This window comes from Marmota flaviventris, chromosome 18 (genome assembly GCF_047511675.1).
Source record: "Marmota flaviventris isolate mMarFla1 chromosome 18, mMarFla1.hap1, whole genome shotgun sequence".
NCBI lineage: Eukaryota > Metazoa > Chordata > Mammalia > Rodentia > Sciuridae > Marmota > Marmota flaviventris.
The window spans coordinates 6,437,029-6,460,264 of NC_092515.1; the positions used below are offsets into that span (position 1 = coordinate 6,437,029).

The 23,236-nt window shown below is 49.2% G+C and overlaps 2 protein-coding genes and 1 non-coding gene across 4 annotated transcripts; all 3 read right to left on the minus strand.

Moving 5' to 3' along the window:
* Positions 1–706: 706 nt before the first annotated feature.
* Positions 707–12,346, minus strand: Fcgrt (Fc gamma receptor and transporter). 2 transcript variants are annotated; one of them, XM_027920405.3, is made up of 7 exons: positions 12,219–12,344; positions 11,801–11,887; positions 11,144–11,395; positions 10,752–11,027; positions 2,090–2,359; positions 1,323–1,439; positions 707–1,026 (listed from the first exon to the last, which is right to left on the minus strand). In XM_027920405.3, the coding sequence occupies exons 2-7, from the start codon at positions 11,871–11,873 to the stop codon at positions 917–919; spliced, it is 1,098 nt and encodes a 365-aa protein (XP_027776206.1). In that variant the 5' UTR covers positions 11,874–11,887; positions 12,219–12,344; the 3' UTR covers positions 707–916. The 2 variants fall into 2 exon arrangements, with proteins under 2 accessions (XP_027776206.1, XP_027776207.1); XM_027920406.3 differs by lacking the exon at positions 1,323–1,439 and having other exon boundaries at positions 12,219–12,346.
* Positions 12,347–20,105: 7,759 nt separating this feature from the next.
* On the minus strand, positions 20,106–22,622 carry Rps11 (ribosomal protein S11). Its single transcript, XM_027920284.2, has 5 exons — positions 22,520–22,622; positions 21,742–21,873; positions 21,481–21,556; positions 21,066–21,195; positions 20,106–20,286 (listed from the first exon to the last, which is right to left on the minus strand). Exons 1-5 carry the CDS (start codon positions 22,532–22,534, stop codon positions 20,163–20,165), a joined length of 477 nt encoding a protein of 158 aa, XP_027776085.1. The 5' UTR covers positions 22,535–22,622; the 3' UTR covers positions 20,106–20,162.
* On the minus strand, positions 21,318–21,404 carry LOC114079304 (small nucleolar RNA SNORD35). Its single transcript, XR_003580459.1, has one exon. It is a non-coding gene; the product is annotated as a small nucleolar RNA SNORD35 (small nucleolar RNA).
* Positions 22,623–23,236: the final 614 nt, after the last annotated feature.

The following is a 23,236-nucleotide window of genomic DNA, read 5'->3' on the forward strand; positions in this document are numbered from 1 at the left end:
CGCCGCCATAGCCCCTCGCCACGTCCACAAAAGACAACGGGGCGACGGGGGAAGGCTGGGTGGGCCACGCCAGAGCGACGCGGCCAGGGAGAACTACAACTCCCGGCAGGCGTCGGGGCGCCGGGCGACCACCTCGAGCGGGCCTCAAAAGAGAAAGGTTTAGGCGGCGCGGTAGTCCCAGCAGCCAGGGAGGCTGAGGCAAGGGGATCGCGAGCTCAAAGCCAGCTTCAGCTACGGCGAGGCGCTGAGCAACTCAGCGAGACCCCGTCTCTAAATAAAATTCCCAATAGGGCTGGGATGTGGTCCCGTGCCCCTGAGTTCAATCCCATCAAAAAACAAAAGAGGTGTGTTTTTCTCCCTTTCCCTTTGTCCAAGTGGTAAGAAAGAGGAGAACCAGGGTCTGGAGGAGGCATTCCCTTCTGTGGAACAGGGCGCAACTCTTTTCTGCTCCACCAAGAAAAGTTGAGGTCAGATTCCAGCCAAGAATTTTTTAAATGCCTGGCACGATGTAGGCATTCCACTAATATTTGTGAAATTTATTCATGAGAATTACACGATTCCGTATGTGAAACTGCGAGATTCCACTAAGCAACATGTCAGCCGCAGGAGCAGGAGAGATCCAGCACTGGGCTCACCCCATCCACTCCTCCACCCACTCCTTGACCTCCCCTGCTTGAAACCTGAAAATGATTGAGAGCACAGCTGATTAGGGCTCAAACTCATGTTGTATGTGGAGGTGGAAAAGAGCCATATACATTAGAAGGGGAAACTGAGGCAGACCACAGGAGAAGGGGTCCAGAGGGAGAACAGAGGGCCCAGGACTCCTTCTGGAGGCTCAGAGATGCCAGGATTCCAGGAGGTCTCAGCATAAAAGAGACATGCCAATATTGGCTATCAGCAACCAGAGTGGGGATGGTCAAGCAGTTGCTGGGAATGAATTTATATCTTGACAGTCCGCATCCTCCGGCAGGCCTGGAGTGGGCAGGAGGGCTCCCACGTCGTCCCCACGGAAAGAGATCCAAGGGGCTAAGCAGAGAGGAAATGGGGAGTTGTCAGAGAATCTTTCAGACCCTGTGAGTCTCTGACCACCCCTCTCTCATGTGCGTATCTCTCTGTCTCTGTCTTATCTCTGGGTCTCTCTCTCCTCCCTCTCCTGCCCCTTCCTCCCTCCTTGGGCTTCTGCTCCCCCTCCCCGCCATTCTGAGTCCACACCCCTTTTGGCCTCTGTCCCTCTCTAAGTCTCTGTCCTCCCAGGTCAGTGTCCTCCTCTCTTCTGAGGTCTCTGTCCTCTTTCCAAGGCTCTTCCTCTTCCTGGCCCACACCTGGCAGCCCATTCCTCATCCTCCTCCACAGCAGAGCTCCTCCTGCAGCCACTGCCATGAGCAGCAAGAAGCCAATGACGATTCCGACCACAGACACCGAGGACTTGGCTGGCGACTCTGCAGCCAGAGAATGCTGTGAGATGTCGAAAAGACCCTCCAGCCCCTGGTAGTCAGGGCATGGAACTGGGGGGGTCCTTGTTCCTCCCAACCCCCGAGATTCCCCCCAGCACCAAGTGTCTGGGGATCAGGGTGGACTGAGGAAAGATCAGAGGGGTGATGCCCTGGGTTTGAGTAGAATGTCCTCAGGTTGGATTAAGAACATAGCAAGCGGCTGGGGACCTGGCTCAGTTGGTAGAGTGCTTGCCTTGATGGACAAGGCCCTGGGTTCAAACACCCCCAGCACCAAAAAAAAAAGAACCATATTGAGAAAGGGCTGTCACACTGATGAGGGCCCAGCTGCAGCAGGGTGGGCAGCAAGGCAGTACATGGTCAATCTTGGTAAGGATTGGCTAGCTAGAAAACAAATGATTAGACTCTATGAAGACCAGCAGAGCAGGATGGAAGATGGCCAGATTCACGATCACTGGCTGCAGTGGTTAACAGGTGATCAAAGTCCATAAGGCCAGGGGCAGCAGAATAGAAGGCAGTCAGACCTGGGGACAACAGGCATTAGCAGGCACAATGCAGTCAGACTAAGAAGGAAGGCCAGACTCTGGAAGGTCACGGGCAACAGAAATAGGGAGGACTGTCACTCAGTGGGACCTCACCCAGTTCCACGGTGAGGGGCTGTGCCAGCCCCGCATGCTGCACAATGCAGCAGTAGTGGTGCTCATCGCCACTTTTGACGATGAGTGATGACCAGGCATGGAAGGAGCCATCCCCATTGGGACCAAAGCCGCCCTCTCCAGAGCCAGCTGCCAGCCCATTCCTCAGGAACCTAAGCTGCAGCTCCGGAGGGTAGAAGGAGAAGGCACTGCAGGTGAGCACGGAAAAGCCAGGGCTGCTGGGCCGGGCCTTCAAGCGCATGGATGGTGGCTCTGCAGAAACACAGGGGCATGCCTGAGGCCCAGCCTGGGGCCCCAGGGCCAGGTGCAGTGCAGGGCTGGGCAGAAGGGGAGAGCCCTCCATTCCTGTGCCCTGTACTGTGACCAGCATGGAGAAGAGTGGCCAAAGGGGAGGGCCCTCCCAGGGCTACAGAGACCCACCCCTCCCACCCCAAGAGCCCTGGCCTCAAAACTCCACCTCTCATCCTTTCTTTCCTGCAGTGGAAGTGAATCAGGTGCCCAACACCATTCAAAGCACTGGGGACAAATCAGTGAACCAGACTAAAGACATCATCCTCATGGAGCTCAATCAAGGTAAACAGACAAAATGTTTGTGTGTAAATGGAAGAGAGGGATGGGGACATGACTCAGTGGCACAGCCTTTGCCTGGCATACATGAGGTCCTGGGTTCAACTCCCAGCACCATTAAAAAATCTAGGAAAGGGACATAGGCTATGAAAGTGTCAGATGAAGGAACATGAGACATACTCTTAAGCTACTAAAAAGAGAGTAAGAGGATATTATGAAAAACTTCCCACGAACACATTTGAAAATTCAAATTAACTGCACATATTCCTGAAAAACACAACCTTCCAAAACTGACACAAGAAGAAATTAAAAACTTAAGTAGTCCTGTCAAAAAAAGGTTTTAGTCTAGGGCTGGGGTTGTGGCTCAGTGCTACAGTGCTTGACTAGCATGTGTGAGGCCTTGGGTTCGATTCTCAGCACTGCATATAAATTTTAAAAAGTCCATAAACAACTAAAAATATACATTAGATTTTTTTAAGTTTTAGTCTATTTTTTTAACATTAATTCTTTTAGTTGTAGTTTGGACACCATGTCTTTATTTTATTTATTTACTTTTATGTGGTGCTAAAGATTGAACCCAGGGCCTCGCATGTGCTAGGCGAGTGCTTTACCACTGAGCTACAACCCCAGCCCCCATCTATATTTTTATATTTTCAATGAATAAAATTCAAGGTCCAGGGTTGGAGTATAGCTCAGTGGTAGAGCACTAGAGGTGCTCTACCCCGTCACCATCCCCAGCACCACAAAAATAAAAAGAAAAAAAGAAAGAAAAAGCCAGGCCTAGTGGCAAATGCCTGTAATCCCAGCACCTTAGGAGGCTGAGGAAGGAGGATCACAAATTCAAAGTTAGCCTAAGCAACTTAATGAGGACCTCAGCAACTTAGACCCAGTCTCAAAAGAAGAAAAAAAAAAAGGGTGCTAAGGATGTGGCTCAAGGGTTAAATGCATCTGGGTTCAATCCCCGGCACTCCACTCCCCACCCAAAAAAAAAAAAAAAAAAAAAAGGAAAGGAAATCTAGGTTCAGATGACACAAATTAGTGAATTATTCTTCAAAGCAATGAAGGAAGAATTCACAAAACTTCCCCCCATACTGAGATTGAACCCAGGGGAACCCTACCACTGAGAAACATCCCCAGCCCTTTTTATTTTTTGAGACAGGGTCTCACTAAGTTTCCCAGGCTGGCCACAAATTTGTGATCCTCCTGCCTCACATCCTGAGTCACTGCAATTACAGGTGTGTGCCACCAACACTCAGCTCAAACACTGCTACTCTTGCACAAACTCTTCCAGAGAATAGCAAAAGAAGAAACATTTTCGAGTAGATCTGATGAAGCCAGAGCACAATCTTTAATCTTTTTTAAGTAATGGGGAATCTCCCTCCAGGCTCAGTGGTAGAGCATTAGAGGTCAAACAAGCAGCGGCTGTACCACTGAGGGACATCCCCAGCCCAAGGCCAGCACAATCTTGGTAACACCTTCACAAGGACACTGTAAGAAAGGGAATTTACGGCTAGTGTCTAAAAATCCTTAAATATAATATTAGCAGATATAATCCACTGATTTCTATAAGGAACAATACATCATGATTAACTGAAATTTATTCCAGGAAGGTAAGGTCCGTTTGACATTGAAAAACATCAGTCAATATGATTGACCGCCTTAACAAAATAAAGGGGGAAAAAAACAAATGGTTATTTGATAAATAGGTGTTAAATATTTAAATATTTGATAAAAGGTGTTAATACCATTAACACCTTTCAGGGTGCTGGAGGCTCAATGGTTGAGTGCTTGCCTAGCATATGCAGGCCCTGGACTCCATCTACAGCATTTAAAAAAAAAAAAATTCTTCTAGAAGAAAACGTAGGAGAAAGCCTCCGTAACATAGACAATGAGTTCCTAGATATGCTGGCTATGACCCTGAAAACCCAAGCGGCAAGGCAAAACTAGACAACGGGACTATGACAAACTGAAAAGGGAACCGTCGAGTGAAAAGGTCATCTGTGGAACAGCAGAAAATATTTGTGAACCATCTATTTGATAAGAGGTTAATTTCCAAAATATACAAGGAATTCCTACAATAGCAACAACAACAAATCCAATTAAAAATGGGCAAAATGGGGCTGGAGGTGTAGCCTGGAAGTAGAGCATGCATGAAGCCCTGGGTTCCATCTTCAGTACTACCAAAAAAAAAAAAAACATTAAAAATTGAAAAATGGGGGCTGGGGATGTGGCTCAAGCGGTAGCGCGCTTGCCTGGCATGCGGGCGGCCTGGGTTCGATCCTCAGCACCACATACAAACAAAGGTGTTGTGTCCGCCGAAAAATAAATAAATATTTTTTTTTAAAAATTGAAAAATGGGTAAAAGGGATTTGAGTGGCCTGCCAGGGCTGGGTGTTGCTTTGGGAGTTCCCTCCAGCAAGGGTGGATCTCAGCAGTCCCAGATCTTGGTTGGGATCTTGGTTATAGGTGCTCAGCAGAAAACAAACTCAGCACTCTTGCAAAGTGGGAAGCCATGAAGTGTTTCTCTCCCAGACTTGCTTTTCCAGTGAGTTGGCAGAATTTGCTGCCCAGTAAGGTCAGCTGGAAGGGGCCAGGCTGTGGTCATCAGCAGTTCTGTGTCCGATCTTGTGTCTACTGTTGTTTTCCAGCAAATATGTATTGTCCTGGGTGTTATACCCCCTGCCACACCCCTTTTGCCTCTAAGGTAAAATATTTACAACTTGGGCTAAGTTCAAGCACAGAAAATATGTCTGGCCTTTGGTTTTGCTTAGCAAAAACAAAACAAAGCAAACAAACAAAACCCCTGAGTAGTGGTTTCAGTGAACAGTTTTGTGGGTATATATATAATTTCTATAACCTGCCCCTTACCTTACATCATATTCTAATTAAGATTAAGATTTAAGGTTGCTGGGCATGGTGGCACATGCCTGTAATCCCAGAGGCTCGGGAGGCTGAGACAAGAAGATCTCAAGTTCAAAGCCAACCTCAGCAAAAGCGGGGCACTAAGCAACTCAGTGAGACCGTCTCTAAATAAAATACAAAATAGGGCTGAGGGTGTGACTTAGTAGCAGAGAGCTTTCCTAGCAAAGTGAAGTACTGGGTTCAATCCTCAACACCACATTTAAAAAAATAAATAAATAAAGGTATATATATATGGTATTGTGACAACTACAACCAAAAAATAAATAAAGATTTAAATAAAGATTTAAGGGCTGGGGCTATGGCTCAGCAGTAGCGCACTTGCCTGGCATGTGTGAGGCACTGGGTTCAATTTTCAGCGCTGCATATAAATAAATTTATAAAATAAAGGTCCATGCACATCTAAAAAAATATTTTTTTAAAAAAGCAACAATAGCCAGGTGCAGTGGTGCACGCCTGTAATCCCAGTGGCTCAGGAGGCTGAGGCAGGAGGATCTCAAGTTCAAAACCAGCCTCAGCAACTTAGCAAGGCCCTAAGCAACTCAGCAAGACCCTGTCTCTAAACAAAATATTAAAAAGGGGCTGGGGATGTGGCTCAGGGGTTAAGCACTCCTGGGTTCAATCTGTAGTACCCCCCCTCAAAAAACAAAAACAAAAACGGCAACAACAAAAAAATAAAATAAAACTAGGCAAAGGACTTGAACAAACATTTCCCCCAAAGATGAAATACAAATAGCCAACAGGTATATAAAAAGATATCCAACAGAATAGAAATGAAAAGCACAGTGAAATTACACCTCACACTTAATAATGGATGGCCATCAATCAAAAACAAATAAATAAATGAACAAACAAACTAAAATAATAATAATAACAAATGTTGGCAGGGATGTGGGAAAATTGGAACCTTTGGGTTAGTGGGAATGTAAAGTGGTGCAGACACCATGGAGTTGCCTAAAAGAGTTGAAAGTAGCCTAGCCCATGATCCAGCATTCCCACTTCTGGTATTTGTCCAGCAGAGTTGAAAGCAGGATCCCTAAAGGTCTCTGAATTCCTACATTCACTGCAGAATTATTTACAACCACCAAGAGGTGGAAACAAACTAAATATCCAATAATAGATGAATGGGTAAAGTGTGGCCAATACATTCTGTGCATACAATGAATTCATATTTGACCTGAAAAAAGGAGGAATTCCTAGTTGGGTGCAGTGGTGCACACCTGTAATCCCAGGGACTCAGGAGGCTGAGGCAGGAGGATCCCAAATTCAAGGTCAGCCTGGGCAATTTAGTGAGACCCTGTATCAAAATAAAAAACAAAAAGAGCTAGGGCTAGGGATATACCTCCTCGGTGGTAGAGCACCCTTGGGTTCAATCCCCAGTACTGCCACATCCCCAGTCTTTTTCATTTTTTGTTTAGAGACAGGGTCTCCCTAAGTTGATTAGGGCCTTGCTAAGTTGCTGAGGCTGGCTTTAAACTTGTGATCCTCCTGCCTCAGCCTCCGGAGCCACTGGGATTACAGGTGTGCACCACTGTGCCTAGCTGAACTTTGGGGTTTTTTCTTTTCTTCTTCTTCTTTTTAAGTTGTCAGTTGACCTTTATTTTACTTATTTATATGTGGTGTTGAGAATCTAATCCAGCGCCTCACACATGCCAGGTCAGTGCTATATCACTGAGCTACCATCCCAGCCCCTGACTGAAGTTTTATTTATTTTAACTGTTCACGGTGTACGCACCAATAATCCAAGTGGCTCAGGAGGCTGAGGCAGGAGGATTGAAAGTTCAAAGCCAACCTCAGCAACTTAGCAAGGCCCTAAGCAACTTAGTGAAACCCTGTCTCTAAATAAAAATTTTAAAAAATACAAAATAGGGGTAGGGCTGGGGATATGGCTCAGTGTGTTCAATCCCCAGTACCAAAAAGAAAAAAAAAAAAGAGATTAGGGGCTGGGGATATAGCTCAGTTGGTAGAGTGCTTGCCTTGCATGCACAAGGCCCTGAGTTCAATCCCCAGCACCACACACACATATACACACACACACACACACAAAAAAAAAAAAAAGATTAGAGATTAGGACATAAAGACCTAGAGGCAAAATCATAATGTGAGGACACAGGGAGGAAATGGACATCTGGAAGCTATGGAAGAAACCTTCATCTTTTTCTAGACTCTAGAACTTGAGAAAATGAATTTCTGTTATTTCAGCAATCCTGTCTCTGGTATTTCTCAAGTTATCCATACCAAAAATACACTACCCCTTTGTACCGCCTTATGAAATAAGGGATCAGCATGACGGTCAGCCATGATGGCTGCTGAAATCACTGGGAGAAAACCAACAGAGAACTTCACAACAGCACCTGAGCCAACAGTCTGCACAACACTAAGCCTGAGCACTTCTGCAGAATCAAACCAGAACCTGACGGAGCCTGCACATGGGCTGCCACTTCACAGAACAGAAGGAGAACCATGCTCAGCAACATCACAGAGATGCAAACAGCAAAATCCAGCCTGGGTGGAACCATCAAGACAAATAACTGACTTCCTTTAAAGCAATATTGCTAGGAAAGAAAAAAAGAGAGAGAAGGAAACCAGCAAATTCAAAGACACCTAGGATCATGAAATTAACTGAAGTTGCACCATAAAGTATGTTCCAAATATAAACCGTAAATGTTAAATGCAAAACTATAAAAGTCCCAGGGGTAATATAGAAGATCTAGGTGATCTTGGGCTTGGCAATGACTTCCAAGGTACATCACCAAAAGTACAATCCATGAAAGGAAAAGCTCATAAGCTGGACTTCATTAAAATGAAGATCTTCTGGGCTGGGGATATAGCTCAGTTGGTAGAGTGCTCACCTCACATGCACAGACCCAGGGTTCAATCCCCAGCACCACAAAAAAAATAAAAATAAAAAATAAAAATAAGATCTGCTGAGCATGGTGGAGAATGTCTGTAATCACAGTGACTCCGGAAGCTGAGGAAGGAGGATTGCAAGTTTGAGGTCAGCCTCAGTAATTTAGCAAGGCCCTAAGCAACTTAGCAAGACCCTGCCTCAAAATATAATAATAATAATAATAGGCTATGGATGTGGCCCAGTGGTAAAATGCCCTGGGTTCAATTCCCAGTATAAAAAAAAAAAAAAAAAAAAAAAGGAGAAGGAGAAGTAAAATATACCATTACAAGAAAGAAAAAAGAGGGCTGTGGCCCTCATTACCTAGAATGCTAGAGGCATTGGGTTCAATCCCAGGCACCACATAAAAATAAATGAATAAAATAAAGGCATTTTTCCATCTACAACTAAGAATATATTTTAAGCCGGGCCACAGTGGCACACACCTGTAATCCCAGCAGCTTGGGAGGCTGAGGCAGGAGGATCTCAAGTTCAAAGCCAGCATGGCTAAGCAACTCAGTGTTTACAAAATAGGGCTGGGGATGTGGCTCAGTGGCTGAGTGCCCCTGAGTTCAATCCCCAATACCGCCCTCCAAAAAGGAGAATATATTTTTAAAAAATGAAAAAAAGACAAGCCACAAACTGAAGGAAATACTTACAATCTATCAGATAAAGAATTGTATCCAAAATATACAAAGAATTCTCAAAACTCAGCAGTCAGAAAAAGACACTGAAAAGCCACGTGGTGGCACAGGCCAGTAATCCCAGAAGCTCAGGAGGCTGAGGCAGAAGGATCACATCAGCCACAGGGAGGCACTAAGCAACTCAGTGAGACCCTGTCTCTAAATAAAATACAAAAAAGGGCTGGGAAGGTGGCTCAGTGGTCGAATGCCACTGAATTTAATCCCTGGTACAAAAAAAAAAAAAAAAAAAAATGAGGCGATGAAGCAACTCCACACAATGAATGCATGGACCTCTGGTGGTTCCTGATTCAAATTTTAAAAAATATTTACAGCCAGGCACAGTGGCACATACCTGTAACCCCATCTACTAGAGAGGGCTTAGGCAGCAGGATGACAAGTTCAAGACCAGCCTATGCAATTTGGCGAAACCCTGTCTCAAAATAAGAAATAAAAAAAGGGCCAGTGCAAGGCCTGGTGCTGTATGCCTGTGATCTCAGTGACTTGGAGGCAGAGGCAGGAGGTCCACAAGTTCAAGGCCAGCCTCAGAAATTTAGCAAGGCCCTAAGCAACTTAGTGAGACCCCATTTTAAAACAAAAAGGGTTGGGGGGCTGGGGCTGGAGCTCAGTGATAGGGCACTTGCCTGGCATGTGTGAGGCACTGGGTTTGATTCTCAGCACCACATATAAATAAATAAAGGTCTATCAACAACTAAAAAAAATCTTTAAAAAATGTATATATGAAAATGATGTATATAAAAGTGTGTGTGTGTGTGTGTATATATATATATATATATATATATATATATATATATATATATATATATATATATATAAAATATAAAAAAGGGTTGGGGATGTGGCTCAGTGGTAAATGGTAAAGTGTCCCTGGGTTCAATCCCCAGTACCAAAAAAAAAAAAAAAAAAAAAAATCAAAGAGAAACTACTTGTCGGTCCTTACTTTCTTACTTTTCCTTTCTGGCACCTAGAATGAACTTTCTACAACTTTCTACCAGACACCGGTCTTGTTCAGCAGCCCAGGGCCTGGGAAGCAAACACATGACCCCACTTTTCTCTTTGCCCCGAATAGCGCTCCGCTCCGAAAACGCATTTAGCCAACATTTTTTGAACAGATGGGGGTCTGGGGGTCTGGGACCCTTTGGGGAGGAAACGGAATTGAGGGAGGGCTTTTCAGAGGAGGTGGCATCCTGTGGAGGCCTCGAAGAACCAGGAGAGCGGGAAATGTGGACCCGGCAGGAGGAAGGGGCTCGCGGACAGGTGCTGCAGGACCACTGGAGCGCAGCAGCGCAGGGGCGTGGCCAGGTGCTGTGAGGGGCGTGGCCTGGCGCGCCCGCTGGCAGGTAGGAACTGGCGGCGGGAGAGATCTGCTGAGGACATGAAGGCAAAGCACCTGGGACTTTATCCTGGGGAGCTGGGGAGACACGGGAGGGCCATAAAGAGACAGGCAGGGCAGCTCTAGATGGAGAAAGACCCTCTGGGCATGTGTGGGGACACGGTAGGGAGAAGGTCAAGGGACACGAGGCTGTCAGTGGAGAGGATGGTCTAAACCAGAGACTGGGAGGCGGCTCACCCTTCCACTCCAGGTTTACACGGCCCCTCTCTAGGTGTCCCAGCAGCCGCTGGGGACAGGAGTTGAGCAGGAACGTCCTCTCCTTCCTGACAGCCTCAGCTTGCTGCATCCACTTCTTACTGATGGTCTGGACCTCTGGCCAGTCCCCAGTCCAGTTCCCGTTCTTGGGGTCGAACCTCATGAATTCCTCACCGTTCAGCGCAAACATGGCAGTAGGCACCGAAACGTTGTCAGGGCCTAGTTCACACCCCAACAGGCCCTGCAGGGTGAAGGAACCTGGGGTGCCCACACATAGGTAAGCAGGACTCAGAAGCAAGGGGCAGCCCTCCTCCCTCAGACCCAGGAGTCCAGACCCCAGCCCTCCTCCCTCAGATCCGGGGGCCAGACCCCACCTTTTCTCCCCAGGGCTGTGAGAGCGTCCAGAAAGAGCTTCTCCTTGATTCTCAGGTCTGTGGTCTCTTTCTCCCAATACCAGGACACCTGGTTTTCCCAGACCCAAGCCCCATAGGGCTCAGCCTCAGCCCTCAGGCTGCTGTAGCTCAGGTACTGCTGGGGACCCAGCCAACCTGACACCCAGAAGGCAGGAGTCCCCGGGGCAGGGGAGGACACAGCCGTGAGGTGGTACAGTAGGGAAAGATGGTTCTCTGTGGAGAGAGGCAAAGGTGAAGAGAATCCATGGGACAAGGGACTAAATTGGAGCCTGGAGAGCGGCCCTGAGGGGAGGGGACTGACTCAGAGAGTGGGGGACAGAGAGACCCAGACCGAGGCCCAGGGAGAGTGGCAGAGACCCCAAGGTGGGAGGAGACAGAGACGCGGAAAGAAACAGAGAGTCCGGGGAGGGGGCAGAGACCCAGAGAGAGGGGGACCGGTGGCTTCCAGGCACAGAGCACCAGGAAGGTGAAAGTGGTAAACAACGTGGAATACGGAGGGAGGCCCAGGGAGGGGCTTCTAGGGAGAACTCGGATTTCCCTTCCTTGGCCTCTCTTCCCGCCAGGGACCTCCTTCCTCCCCACCTCCCCCAGTGCGGCCCAGCTCCAGCGGCCCCTCACCTGCACCCCGGGTCTGAGGAAGGAGGAAGAGCAGGAGACCGAGTGCCCAGGGCTGAGGCCAGGGCACCCCCATGCTGAGAGGGCGACCTGGGGCGGGAGGGGGCGTGTGACTCCTTGGGCCCCCCACCCCGCCCCTTCCTCCCCAGGTACCCACGGGCAAGGCCAAGACCCGGAGCCCTGGAGGGTTTGGGGGCCTGTCCAGGATAACAACAATGCCCTCCTCCTCAATGAACTTTCACCCCCTAATTTGATCTGGTTTGGTTAATTAATTACAGAACCTGGATAGCCTGAGATTCATTCTTTGGAGATCTGGCGGTCCCCTGTTCCCTCAGACCCGGGAGCCCAGCCCTCCTCCCTCAGACCCGGGAGCCCAGGCCCCAGCCCTCCTCGGCCCTCCTGCTGGGCCCCATTTGCTCACTGCCGCCTGGTTCTCTTCCTGCCTGCAGTTCTGGCTGCCTCCCGTGACTGGAGACCCCAGTTCCTCTCTCACATCCTGTCCGGAGCTGGCTCCCTGGCTCCCAGAAGATCCAACCCCACCCCCTACCCCAGCTGCAAGACACACCCCAGGCCCTAGGCCCAGCCTCTCTGGAAACTTTTTTTTTTCCCCTCTTATTCCGTTGCTGCCTGTGCTTTATTTTGAGGGTGTCAGCCACTTAGCAAGCTCAGACAGCTGGGAATGAAACCCAACACTTGTAGCCTGGGCACTTATGTCCAAGGTCTTGCCAAGACTCCTGGAAAGTTCTCAGAGCCATCCATGACACTCAGAGGGCCTTGCTTGCATAGCCGGTTGCCCCACTTACATATTCTGAGGTCCTGCAATAAGCTCCTAGTGTGGCAGACACACCATATATCACTTTTTTTTTTTTCCAATATTTATTTTTTAGTTCTTGGCAGACACAACATCTTTGTTCGTATGTGGTGCTGAGGATCGAACCCGGGCCGCACGCATGCCAGGCGAGCGCGCTATCGCTTGAGCCACATCCCCGGCCCCACTTTTTTTTTTTAAGTGACTTTTTAAAAAGATTTTATTCTTAAGTTTTAGGCGGACACTATATCCTACATTTATGTGGTGCTGAGGATTGAACCCAGTGCCTTATGCATGCTAGGTGAGCACTCTACCACTGAGCCCCAGCCCCAGCCCACCACTTTTTGTTTTGTTTATGCTACTAGGGAATGAACCCAGAGGCACCTTACCACTAAGCCACATCCCCAGCCCTTTTTATTTTTATTTTGAGACAGGGTCTTTCTAAGCTGCTTAGGGCCTCACTAAGTTGCTGAGGCTGCCCTCAAACTTTTGATCTTCCTGCCTCATCCTCCCTAGTTGCTGGGATTACAGGTATGGCCTTTGTGTCCAGCTCTATATCCCACTTTAGCACACCCCAGAACTCATCTAGATGTTTTGTGAGCCTTAAGAGAACATTCCTGTGGCCCCCTAAGATGCTTCATGGCCCATGAGATGGTTTCAGGATAGGCCACCATGGCCAGTACCCTGCTGTGCTGACCACTTATAACTCCATGGGTCTGGTCTTCTAATAATCTCATTCCCCTGCTTTATTTAGCACAATGAGACCTGGAGTAAGGGCCTTTAGGAGCCTTATACCAATGTCCTGTGGAGTGGACACATCACCACCAGTCTTTTTGTTGTTGTTTTGGTACTGGGGATTAAACTCAGGGGTGCTTAACCACTGAGCCACATCCCCAGCCCTCTTTATTTTTTATTTATAGATAGGGTCTCCCTAAGTTGCTTAGGACCTCACTAAGTTGCTTAGGACCTCACGAAGTTGAGATCCTCCTGCTTTAGCCTCCTGAGTTGCTGGGATTACAGACGTGCACCACCATGCCCGGCTCACCCCAGATGTTGGTAAATGATTTCTGGGCCCCAGTAAAATTGCAGCTGCTCTTTGCTCTAGGACCACTCTGGGTACCGTCTTCTTGCTATAGAGTTTATTCTCATCCCTTTCATGTCTGCCGAAAAGTGAGTGGGGCTCCCCAAATTCACTCTTCACTCGTGGGTTTGCTCTATTACCAGATTCTTCCAGAAACTCCCAAGAAAAGACAGTTAGAAATAGAGACAAAGCCAGGTACAGTGTTACATACCCATAATCCCAGCAACTTGGGAGGCTGAGGCAGGAGGATCGTGAGTTTGAGGCCAAACTCAGACTCTAAACAACTTAGCAAGACAGTCTCAAAATTAAAAGGGGGGGCAGGAGATATAACTCAGTGTTAAAGCACCCCTAGGTTCAATTCCCAGTACCAGAAAATAAACAGAGAGACAGGCCATAGGTAGGTGGATGTGTATATAGATAGAAAAATAGGTAGGTAGATGGATGTGCAGGTGGATAGATAGATGGATGATTGATTGGTAGGAAGGTAGGTAGATAGAACAGACAGACAACTAGACACAGTTGAAACCACTGTACCATGACCTACCCAGTAAGCGGCCTCTTAAAAATTCCTGGCCATCCACTCTCCTGCCTCTCCATCTAGCTACGTTGCTATTCCCTCAGTCCCTATAAGGGATGTGAGACCCTGCTAAAAAGGGCCTGGTGTCCTACCGTATGCCTCTGATGTCCCTTTAGGTACACTGAATCTTCCTTTTATACTTCCAGAGCCCTGTCAGAACACCCGAAGCGGCTTGGCAAAATGGTGCACACCAATAATCCCAGCCACTCTGCAGGCAGAGGCAGGAAGATTCCAAGTTCAAGGCCAGCCTGAGCAATTAGTGGGACCCTGTCTCAAAAAATAAAATAAAATATCAAAAGGGCTGGGGATATAGCCCAATGGTAGAGCAAGCACCACTGGGTTCAATTCCCCTCCCCCGCCATGACAACCAGCCCTGGGTTCCCCCCGGTTTCCTCCTGTGATCCTGAGACACTGTCCTGGGCTTCCCAGTGGTTGCAGATCATCTTACTCCTCTGTCCTTGAGGTCCTGGTTTACCCATTGTTATATACAGCTCCAGGTGTTCTGGGTCCTGATAATGTCCCATCAGCTGGCACTTCAATACCCCTGGGAATCTACTCTAATGGCCATTGTGTCCAGTCAGAAAGTGCTCTGGAGCTGGGTGTGAGGGGACACCTGTATTCTCACTAGTTGGAAGACTGACGCAGGAGGATCACTTGAGGCCAATGATATCCAGGCAACATAGTGAGACCCCATGAGAGAGAGAGAGAGAGAGAGAGAGAGAGAGAGAGAGAGAGAGAGGGAGGGAGAGAGAGAACCTTAGCATGGTCACACATGCAAAGTCCCTTTCACCACGTACAATCATGTAACCATAGGTTTTGGGGGATTAGGGCAGGGATGTCTTTGGAGCCATTATCCAGCCCACCCCAGTCATCTAGGATGCCCTCCTTGCCCCTGCTGTAATGTCCCCATTCTGATCTGCCGTCCTTCCTGCTGGCCTGCTGGCAAAACCGGATGTTCTTCTGCTCCTTATAATGGCCTCTAGCTAAACTCTCCCAGGGTCTCCCCTAATATTCCACGTAAGGTCCTTCCCTCCTGCCTGCCACAACAGAAAAAGGCCTGCAAGCTCCTTGATGCACACTGGGTCCCCTTCCTAGGGGCATGTCCCCGGGCTGTAGTAGAACACCCTTAGACATTCACAGGGACTCTCCAGGATCCTGCTGGGATCCTGTCCCCAGGGACTCACTCTAATATAGTGGAAGGTCCTTATGGTAGCATCATCTACACAATTTGCAGAGCATAGAGCAAAATGAAAATGTGGGGCCCTTTGTTTTGAATTTAAGGAGGTTCTACCTGGGCATTGCACCAAGCATGGATCTCTTTGGGTGGACCCCAGCAACTGCGTGGTGAGCTGTCCCTGGAGCCAGCCCACTCCCAGGGTGTCTGTTCTATGAACAGTTCCAGGCAGCTGTGAGCTGTTCCCAAGAGCCATGGGAACATCTGCTCTTCCTCTGCATCTGCACAGTAGTGCCTCCCACTGGCCCCACGAGGCCATTACACCGGAGCTCTAAACCAAATCTGACCCTTCTGGGTTTCCTCTCTGAGCCTTGTTTTTTCCTCTGAAAAATGGGGAAAATAATTATGCCTGTCTCATTTGAGAGGCTTTAGGGAGTCAAAGTCTGAACCTGGGGAACATAGTAGGGCATCAGTGGTAACTGATGGCCAGGCTGCTATCAAGATCCCCAGGGGTACTGCTAGATTGGGGACCAAGCCCTGGATTCATCTTGCTCCCTCTTGAATCCATCCCTTGGAGCCTGAACAATAAATATTCGTAGAATGAATCAAGGCAGTAATGAATGATTCCGGCTTGGTTTGATATGCCCCTAAAATTTCTCTAGAATGCCTTTGCTTTCCTGCTAGATCGTGATAGCAGAATCTATATAACCCACAAACGATCTGTGGATCTCATTTATGTCATAGAGCCAGGACCTACTCCAGGACTTTGCCGCAGGTGGCTCAGAGCAAGGCCAAAACAGTCATAGGGCTGCTCAAACACACACAGACGCACCTGTGATCCCAGGGGCTGGGGAGGCTGAGGCAGGAGGATCACAAGTTCAAGACCAGCATTAGTAACTCAGTGAAGGCTGGGAATGTAGCTCACACACACAGAACCCACCCCAGTTTGATCTCCCTGTCCTCTACTCGGAGATCTCAGGTCCCGACTACACAAATTATTTACTACTTTACCTGTAGATTCAACTATCCTTGAATCAAAAGTATTTTTTGGGAAAAAAAAAAAAAAAAACAACAAAAAAAAACTACATCTGTATTGAACCTGTACAGATTCTAACAGATTCTTTTCTTCTCTCCCTTTCTCCCTCCCTCCCACCCTCTCCTCCTTCCTTCCTCCCTCTCTTCCTTCCTCCTCAGTCCCCTGCACATGCTGGACAAGCACTCTACCTCTGAGCTACATCCTCAGCCATATAGACTTTCTTCTTCTTCTTCTCTGAATGACACAGTATAACAACCGCTTGTACAGCGTTTGCATTGTATTGGGTATTATAAGACATCTAGAGATGGTTTCAACTACATAGGAGAATGTGCAAAAAGTTCTATGTAAAAAATATGCCCTTTTATTTATTTATTTTATTTTGAGACAGTCTTCTTAAGTTACCCAGGCTGGCCTTGAACTTACCATCCTCCTGCCACAGCCTCCAGAATAGCTGGGATGACAGGCATGTGCCACTGTACCTGTCTATGCTGTTTTATATAAGGGACTTGATGGGCCGATTATAACATAACCTGGGTATTGCCACCATGTAATATCCACAGGGCCTGCTATAAGCTTCTGAGGTCCTGCTGTAGTAACATACTATCCCGGTGGCCTCTGGGCTGAATCCAGGGCTTCACATAGTATGAAACAGCAAGAACTGCCCTGTTTCCAATAGTGGGCCTGAAGCCTGCTGTCATTGCAAATCCAGGACCCTCCTTCAAAACCCTGCCTGGAATCTGGGCATGATGGCAAAAGTCTGGAATTCCAGCGAATTGGGAGGTTGAAGTAGGAGGATCATAAATTCAAGGCCAGCATTGGCAATTTAGCTAGACCCTGTCTCAAAATAAAAAAGGGCTGGGACCTAGCTCAGTGGTAAAGTTCACCTGGGTTCAATCCCCAATATAAACCAAAACCTGTCTGGAGGTAATCTCTCTGCAAAATGGCAGTGCAACTGGGATCTCCTGTAACCAGCGTGTGAGAGAATATTGCATCATCCTGTGACATACCACCAGGTCTTGCTCTAATAGTCCCAGGATTCTACAACTAGGGCTACCTGCCAGACTCTTGTCCTTCTGCTTGCTCAAAAAGACCTGGTCTTTCTGGGTGCAGTGGTGCACACCAGTAATCCCAGCGGCTTGGGAGGTAAGGCAGAAAGATCTCAAGTTCAAAGACAGCCTCAGCAACTTAGCGAGGCCCTAAGCAACTTATGGAGACCCTGTCTCAAAAATAAAACAAAAAGAATTGGGGTTGTGGCTTAGTGGTTAAATACCCCTGGGTTCAATCCCTGGTACCATAAAAAGGACATGGGTTTGCTGTTGCATGGAGCCTTTCTCTGACAATAGGCTCAGGGCTCTGGCATAATTATTGCCCTGAGTGTCACTAGAACTGGTTGTAGTCTGTGATCACATGAAAGCATGCAGCATCTCTCCATTGGGGTGGGGAGGCAAGAACCCACTTTACAGATTGGGAAATTAAGGCTCCATGATTGGGGCAGGTCACTTGTTCAAGGTCACACCACTAGTGAGCTCAAGACCCAGCAGGCCTGCATTTGGGGGCTCCTTCTCATGTTCAGCACTTTTGGTTTCCATCATCCTGAAGCCTAGGGGTCAAGTGCACCCAGTGAGCATGAGAACTGGACTGAACTCCATCCATCCATTCTGTGACAACACATTTTGGAGCACCTCCGATGGGGATGCAGACTCCTGCCCACCTGGAGCTCACATCCAGCTGGCAACAAGACAGCTCACCACAGGGAAATATGCAATATTAGGATTTGTATGATAAAATTAGTGAGAATGAGGCTTCACTTGTCTACACAGGACAATAAGGCAGGGCAGGGTGACCCCAGGGCTAGAGGTTCTGCCAAATAGAATTAGATTGGTGGAAATTAAAGTTGAAGCCAGAGGCAGAGAGGGAGCCTCTGGGAAGGTGGCTGGGAACAGCAGAGGAAGGGTTGGTGCAGGGGCTCAGGTCACAGTGGGAGAGCAGAGGGAGGGGATGTGCTCAGGCTGTGACAAGGACCTGGGCATGTGTCACATGATTCTGAGTAAGGCCAGTCCTTGGTGAAAGAACTGTGGAGGGGTCCCCAGGGTCTTTATCCTTGGTCTTCGCAACCCACCAGTCCCGGCAGACACAGCAGGTCTGGCTCTAGCCTGCAGTCCAGGTAACCTGATGTGATGGGGTGCCAAGGAGACGCCCCAACGACTGCTGGGAGGAAACAGAGGAGCGGGCTGTTGTTGTAAACACAGCCGCCCCACCCGGAACGGAAGCACCTGTGGCCGGAGGGGGCCGCACCTCTGAGAGGCCTCAGATCCCTCTGGGTCTCTGTCCCCATCCCTGCCCCCCTCTGGCTGCATAGGGCCGTCTTCTCTCTCTGGGTCTGAGGACCCCTCTGTAGGTCTGTGCCCCTGTCTCTCCTGCTGGGTCTCTCCCCACCTAGCACAGCAGGGCAGGCTCTGCAGCTCGGGCGGTGCCCCCCTGACCTGTCCCTACCCCTTCCTGCCCTCTGATGGGAGCCCACTTCCTCTGGCAGGAACCCCCGCCCTCCCCGGCTTGGGTAAAAGGCAGAAGCTGGGCCCATTGGGTGCGGCGTCCCTGGAGGCAGCAGCAACTCCTTTCCTCAAGGCCCTGTCTCCCAACCCTTGTACCAGTGCTGTGCCTTAGACCCTGGTACAGGTCTGGGGGTCAGGGACCTGTGGACCCCGGCACCAGCAGGCCCTGTGGATGAAGGCAGTGGGGCAACTCAGCATCTCCCTGCGGACTCCGGCTGTGGCAGGTCTCTTACTAGTCCCATCTTTGCTTTCTGCCCTGTCCTTTAGTATTTCCAAGCAGCTGTTTTACAGATCTGCTGCCTGTGCACCTGTGGGATGCTCAAGGTCTCTCCAGCTGCTTCTGTAGTCCCCTTCTGCCCTTGCAGCCTGTCCCACTGAGCCTCTGCACCAGAGGATCAAGGACGCCCTTCTCAAAGGTGGGCCTTGTCTTTCCCCATTACCATTCTATTCAGTATCTACTCCTCTCCTGACTCTGCAGCTCTTCCCAGTTGGTCTCTTTACTAGGGCTTCCAGAGCCCCATTCCTGCACCTGAACCCTAGCATTGTAAAGCTGGGCTCCAGGTCAGCCCTACTTGGCCACCATCAGACCATGTACCCTGAAGCCTACTCACTGGGACTCCAAGCACAGGACTCGCTCTCTCCCAGGTTTGTTTCCTCATCTCTAAGTGGGCCTGGTGTTCACCTGGGCTTGTGTGTGGTCGGGGGAGGGCTCACAGGGCCCCTTGTTGGCTGTCAGGAAGACTGGAGGCCCAAGTGGAAGGCCAGACCCTCACAGTTCAGACAGTGGGCCCACTAAGCCTCCACAACAGAGGGCGGCTGCTTCCCCTTTGCCTCCTCACCAAGGCCAATGAGTCCAGGCCAGATTCCCCACCCTCCCTTACTTCCTCTCCAGAGACTGGGGGATGGGAAATCAGGTACCTGACACCAAGAGGTGACAGGGACCCAAACAGGAAGGGCAGCATCTCAATTTAGGTGGCACTGTCCACATCCAGAGATAAGGGCAGCAGACAAGAGGTGTGCCCATCCTCAGCCCCAAAGGCAATCCTTCCCTCTGCTGAGGGCACAGAAATCCCAAGTCTGGACTGTGAATTACAAAATAAGTTTATTTTGCTTTGGAGGGTGGGCAGGCATCCAGTCTTAGAACTTCTGGAACTGCTTCTTGGTGCCAGCTGCCTTGGTGACCTTGAGTACATTGAAGCGCACCGTCTTGCTCAAAGGCCTGCACTCGCCAACTGTGACGATGTCACCAATCTGGACGTCCCTGTGGGAACAGCCAGGAGCATGTCCTCAGAAGAGGTTACCTCAGCAGACCTCTAAAGGAAACCCTCTGTCCCCATCACCAGGCTGAAGGTGTTCCACGCTGTTTAATGTAACCCCATTCCAGCTCCAGCTGCCATTCAACCTGCCCCCTAGACACCCAGGACAGCCTGGCCTCTCTTGGTCTTGTGGGGCAGCATGCCTGTGGTCTCCATCAACTGAAATCTCCATTTCACAAAGAACAAAGGGAGGCTCCCAGGATTGGCCAGTGGCATCCCCCAGTGGATGGAGGATCCTTTGGGCACCTGAGCCAAGTCCAACACTGCCAGAGTCAGTGGCGACCAGCCCTCCTGTCAAGTAACCCCCGCTTTGTTCCCAAGTCATTCTTCCAGAAGACCCTCCCTTATGAGCTACTATCCCACTGCCCATCATCTCTCTTCCCCTGGTCTGGTGTCCTTCCTGCTCCAAGGTGCTCTCTGAGAGAGGACCTTACCCTTGCTGATCTCTGAACACTAAGTCTCTAACACGGGTAAGACATATACAAAACATGTTCTATGAAAAAGTACTTCAAGCCAGGTAAGGTGGCGCACACCTGTAATCCCAGGGGCTCTGGAGGCTGAGGCAGAAGAATTTTGAATTCAAAGGCAGCCTCGGCAAAACCCTGTCTCTAATGCCCGAGTTCAATCCCTGGTACCAACCCACGAAAAAAGGAAAGAAAAAGCACTTCATTCTAACATAAATGTAACCCTGGCTAGCTGCTCCCTAAGGGACCACCGTGCTCACCTGAAGCAGGGGGACAGGTGCACAGACATATTCTTGTGGCGCTTCTCAAAGCGATTGTATTTGCGGATGTAGTGGAGATAGTCCCGGCGGATCACAATGGTCCTTTGCATCTTCATCTTGGTCACCACACCTGGGCAGAGGAAACAGATAAATCATAGATCAGTCAGGCCTCATAGGAAAGGGAACCAAGGGTTGCCCAGGGCATGCTGGGAATCAGAAGTTGCTGAGTAGGGTGCGTCCCCAAAAGCCCTGCTTCTGGCATCAGCTTTGCCAAGTGGCTTTTCAGCAGTACCCGTGGTGGGTATCTGAAGACCATCGTGAAAACAGACATCATCTGCCAGTGCCCTGAAACCAGGAATCTAGGCCCCAAGCCCCTTCATTCCAATAGTTCAGGCCCCCAGAATTCTCCACTCACCAGACAGGATCCGCCCTCGGATGGAAACATTACCAGTGAAAGGGCACTTCTTGTCAATGTAGGTGCCCTCAATGGCCTGAAGAGATAAGGAAAAGAAAGGAGTGAGCTTTGGACAAAAGAGGACTGAGCGTGTGACCTCAGGGACCCAAACTACAATTCCCAGCAGCCCAGAGGGTAGCCACTGAGAGTAGGCAGGGCAACCCTGCCAGGCACGTGGGCAGGGGCAAGGGAGTCTCATTTTCTTCTGGGAGTTCTCCCCACCTCTTTTGGTGTCTTGAAGCCCAGACCAATATTTTTGTAGTATCGAGGGAGTTTCTCCTTCCCAGTTTCTCCTAGCAGGACCCTCTTCTTGTTTTGAAAGATGGTCGGCTGCTTTTGGTAGGCACGCTCTGTCTACAGGGATAAGAAGGAAGCTGGTGACTTTGCAAGCTTGGAGCAGATGGATTTCTGGCCTGAGGACCTTCCCCCAAGCCAGCCCCAGAGGACCAGTGTCCCTGAAATATCCTCTAGAACACAGCCACCCACCATGTACCTACAATTCAAAGACGTCTCTAAGCCCAAGGTAACTTCAGCTTGCCTGCTCTAGAACACCTCCCACTGCCAGCCGAATTTAATCTCCAGGAACATACCTCTAACACCCTGGGCACCTTTCAGCAATAATTATTTTTAAAGACACAAAACAATTCACGCTGCATTCACTCCTTATTTAATCAAAGAGGATTCAAATTTAGCTACCAAACGACGGCTCCCCGAACTCGCCCTTAGGACTCAGGGCCGCAAACATCATTTCTTAACCCTTGGGCTTTTGGATAATGGCTCCTAAAACGCTTGAATCTGTATTAATGTGAAGAGCCAGCAAGATTTAGGAAGCTGATATCTAAGCTTAAAGCAAACGTATATGGCCCACCTTAATTCATCCCTAGGAAATCGCGGACGCCCTGAATAACCCCAAACGGGGGCGCAAGGTCCTGGCCTCCCAGACCCGCCCCTTTGGCTGAGAGCGAGACCCGCAGATTCCGGGCCAGCACAGAGAACACACCTGAATGTCCGCCATCTTCCCGGCTGCCTGAAAAAAAAGAGAGCGACGGAAGCGTCCGGGTTTCCTTATTGATTGCGCAGGGGCTGTAGAGGAAGTGACGAAAGGGGCAGGGTCACACGGCTTTGGGCGGTGCCTCGAGAGCGACTCTGATTGACAGGCGGCTTTAATCAAGCTTGTGCATCGGAAACTGCAAGTGCGCGGCCATGATGGTGAAAGTCTCGGGGGCGGGAAGTGTGCATACTATCTCGCGAGTTTCAGGCTCTCATTGCTCCGGGAGCGTTAGTTCAGATTGGCTTGATTTGTGTTATCGCGAGAGTCGGGGGGAAGCCGTCATTTTCCTGAGGTGTAGGTTCACGTGGGATTTGGGGACCACGTGGCTGTAATCGGGTAGGCTTCAAACCAGGGGTGATGCGACCATCTTTTTTATGGGACAGGCCCCCTGCCGTTCCTAGAAGCATTGCGGCGGCGCCATCTTTGCGAGGGGCGGAAGCTGCCGGATCTTTTAGAAGTTGAATGAAAAAGTTACCTGACAGTGGTGGGCTTCACTTCCAGACGGTGATTTGGAGCCATTCTTTTTGCTTTTTGTGTTAAGATGGAGCTAATAGAACTCACCGGGATCGTGGAATTATTGCATACCTGCACTCGGTGGGCAGTAGCATTTAAAATTTGACTTTTGCGACTGAGAACCAGAATATTTGAGTTGTATTTCATTAGGCT

Bases quoted from the DNA above. Each gene is read 5' to 3' on its own strand.
- Fcgrt (XM_027920405.3), bottom strand. From the start codon at position 11,873: ATGGGGGTGCCCTGGCCTCAGCCCTGGGCACTCGGTCTCCTGCTCTTC. The intron at 11,396-11,800 runs GTGAGGGGCCGC...CTCTCTCCACAG, and splicing joins TCCTCAGACCCGGGGTGCAG to AGAACCATCTTTCCCTACTG. The intron at 2,360-10,751 runs GTGAGCCGCCTC...GTGTTTCTGCAG, and splicing joins TGTAAACCTGGAGTGGAAGG to AGCCACCATCCATGCGCTTG.
- Rps11 (XM_027920284.2), bottom strand. The intron at 21,557-21,741 runs GTGGGGAGAACT...TTATCTCTTCAG, and splicing joins GCTTCAAGACACCAAAAGAG to GCCATTGAGGGCACCTACAT. The intron at 21,196-21,480 runs GTGAGTGGAGAA...TCCTCTGCCCAG, and splicing joins CCGAGGGCGGATCCTGTCTG to GTGTGGTGACCAAGATGAAG.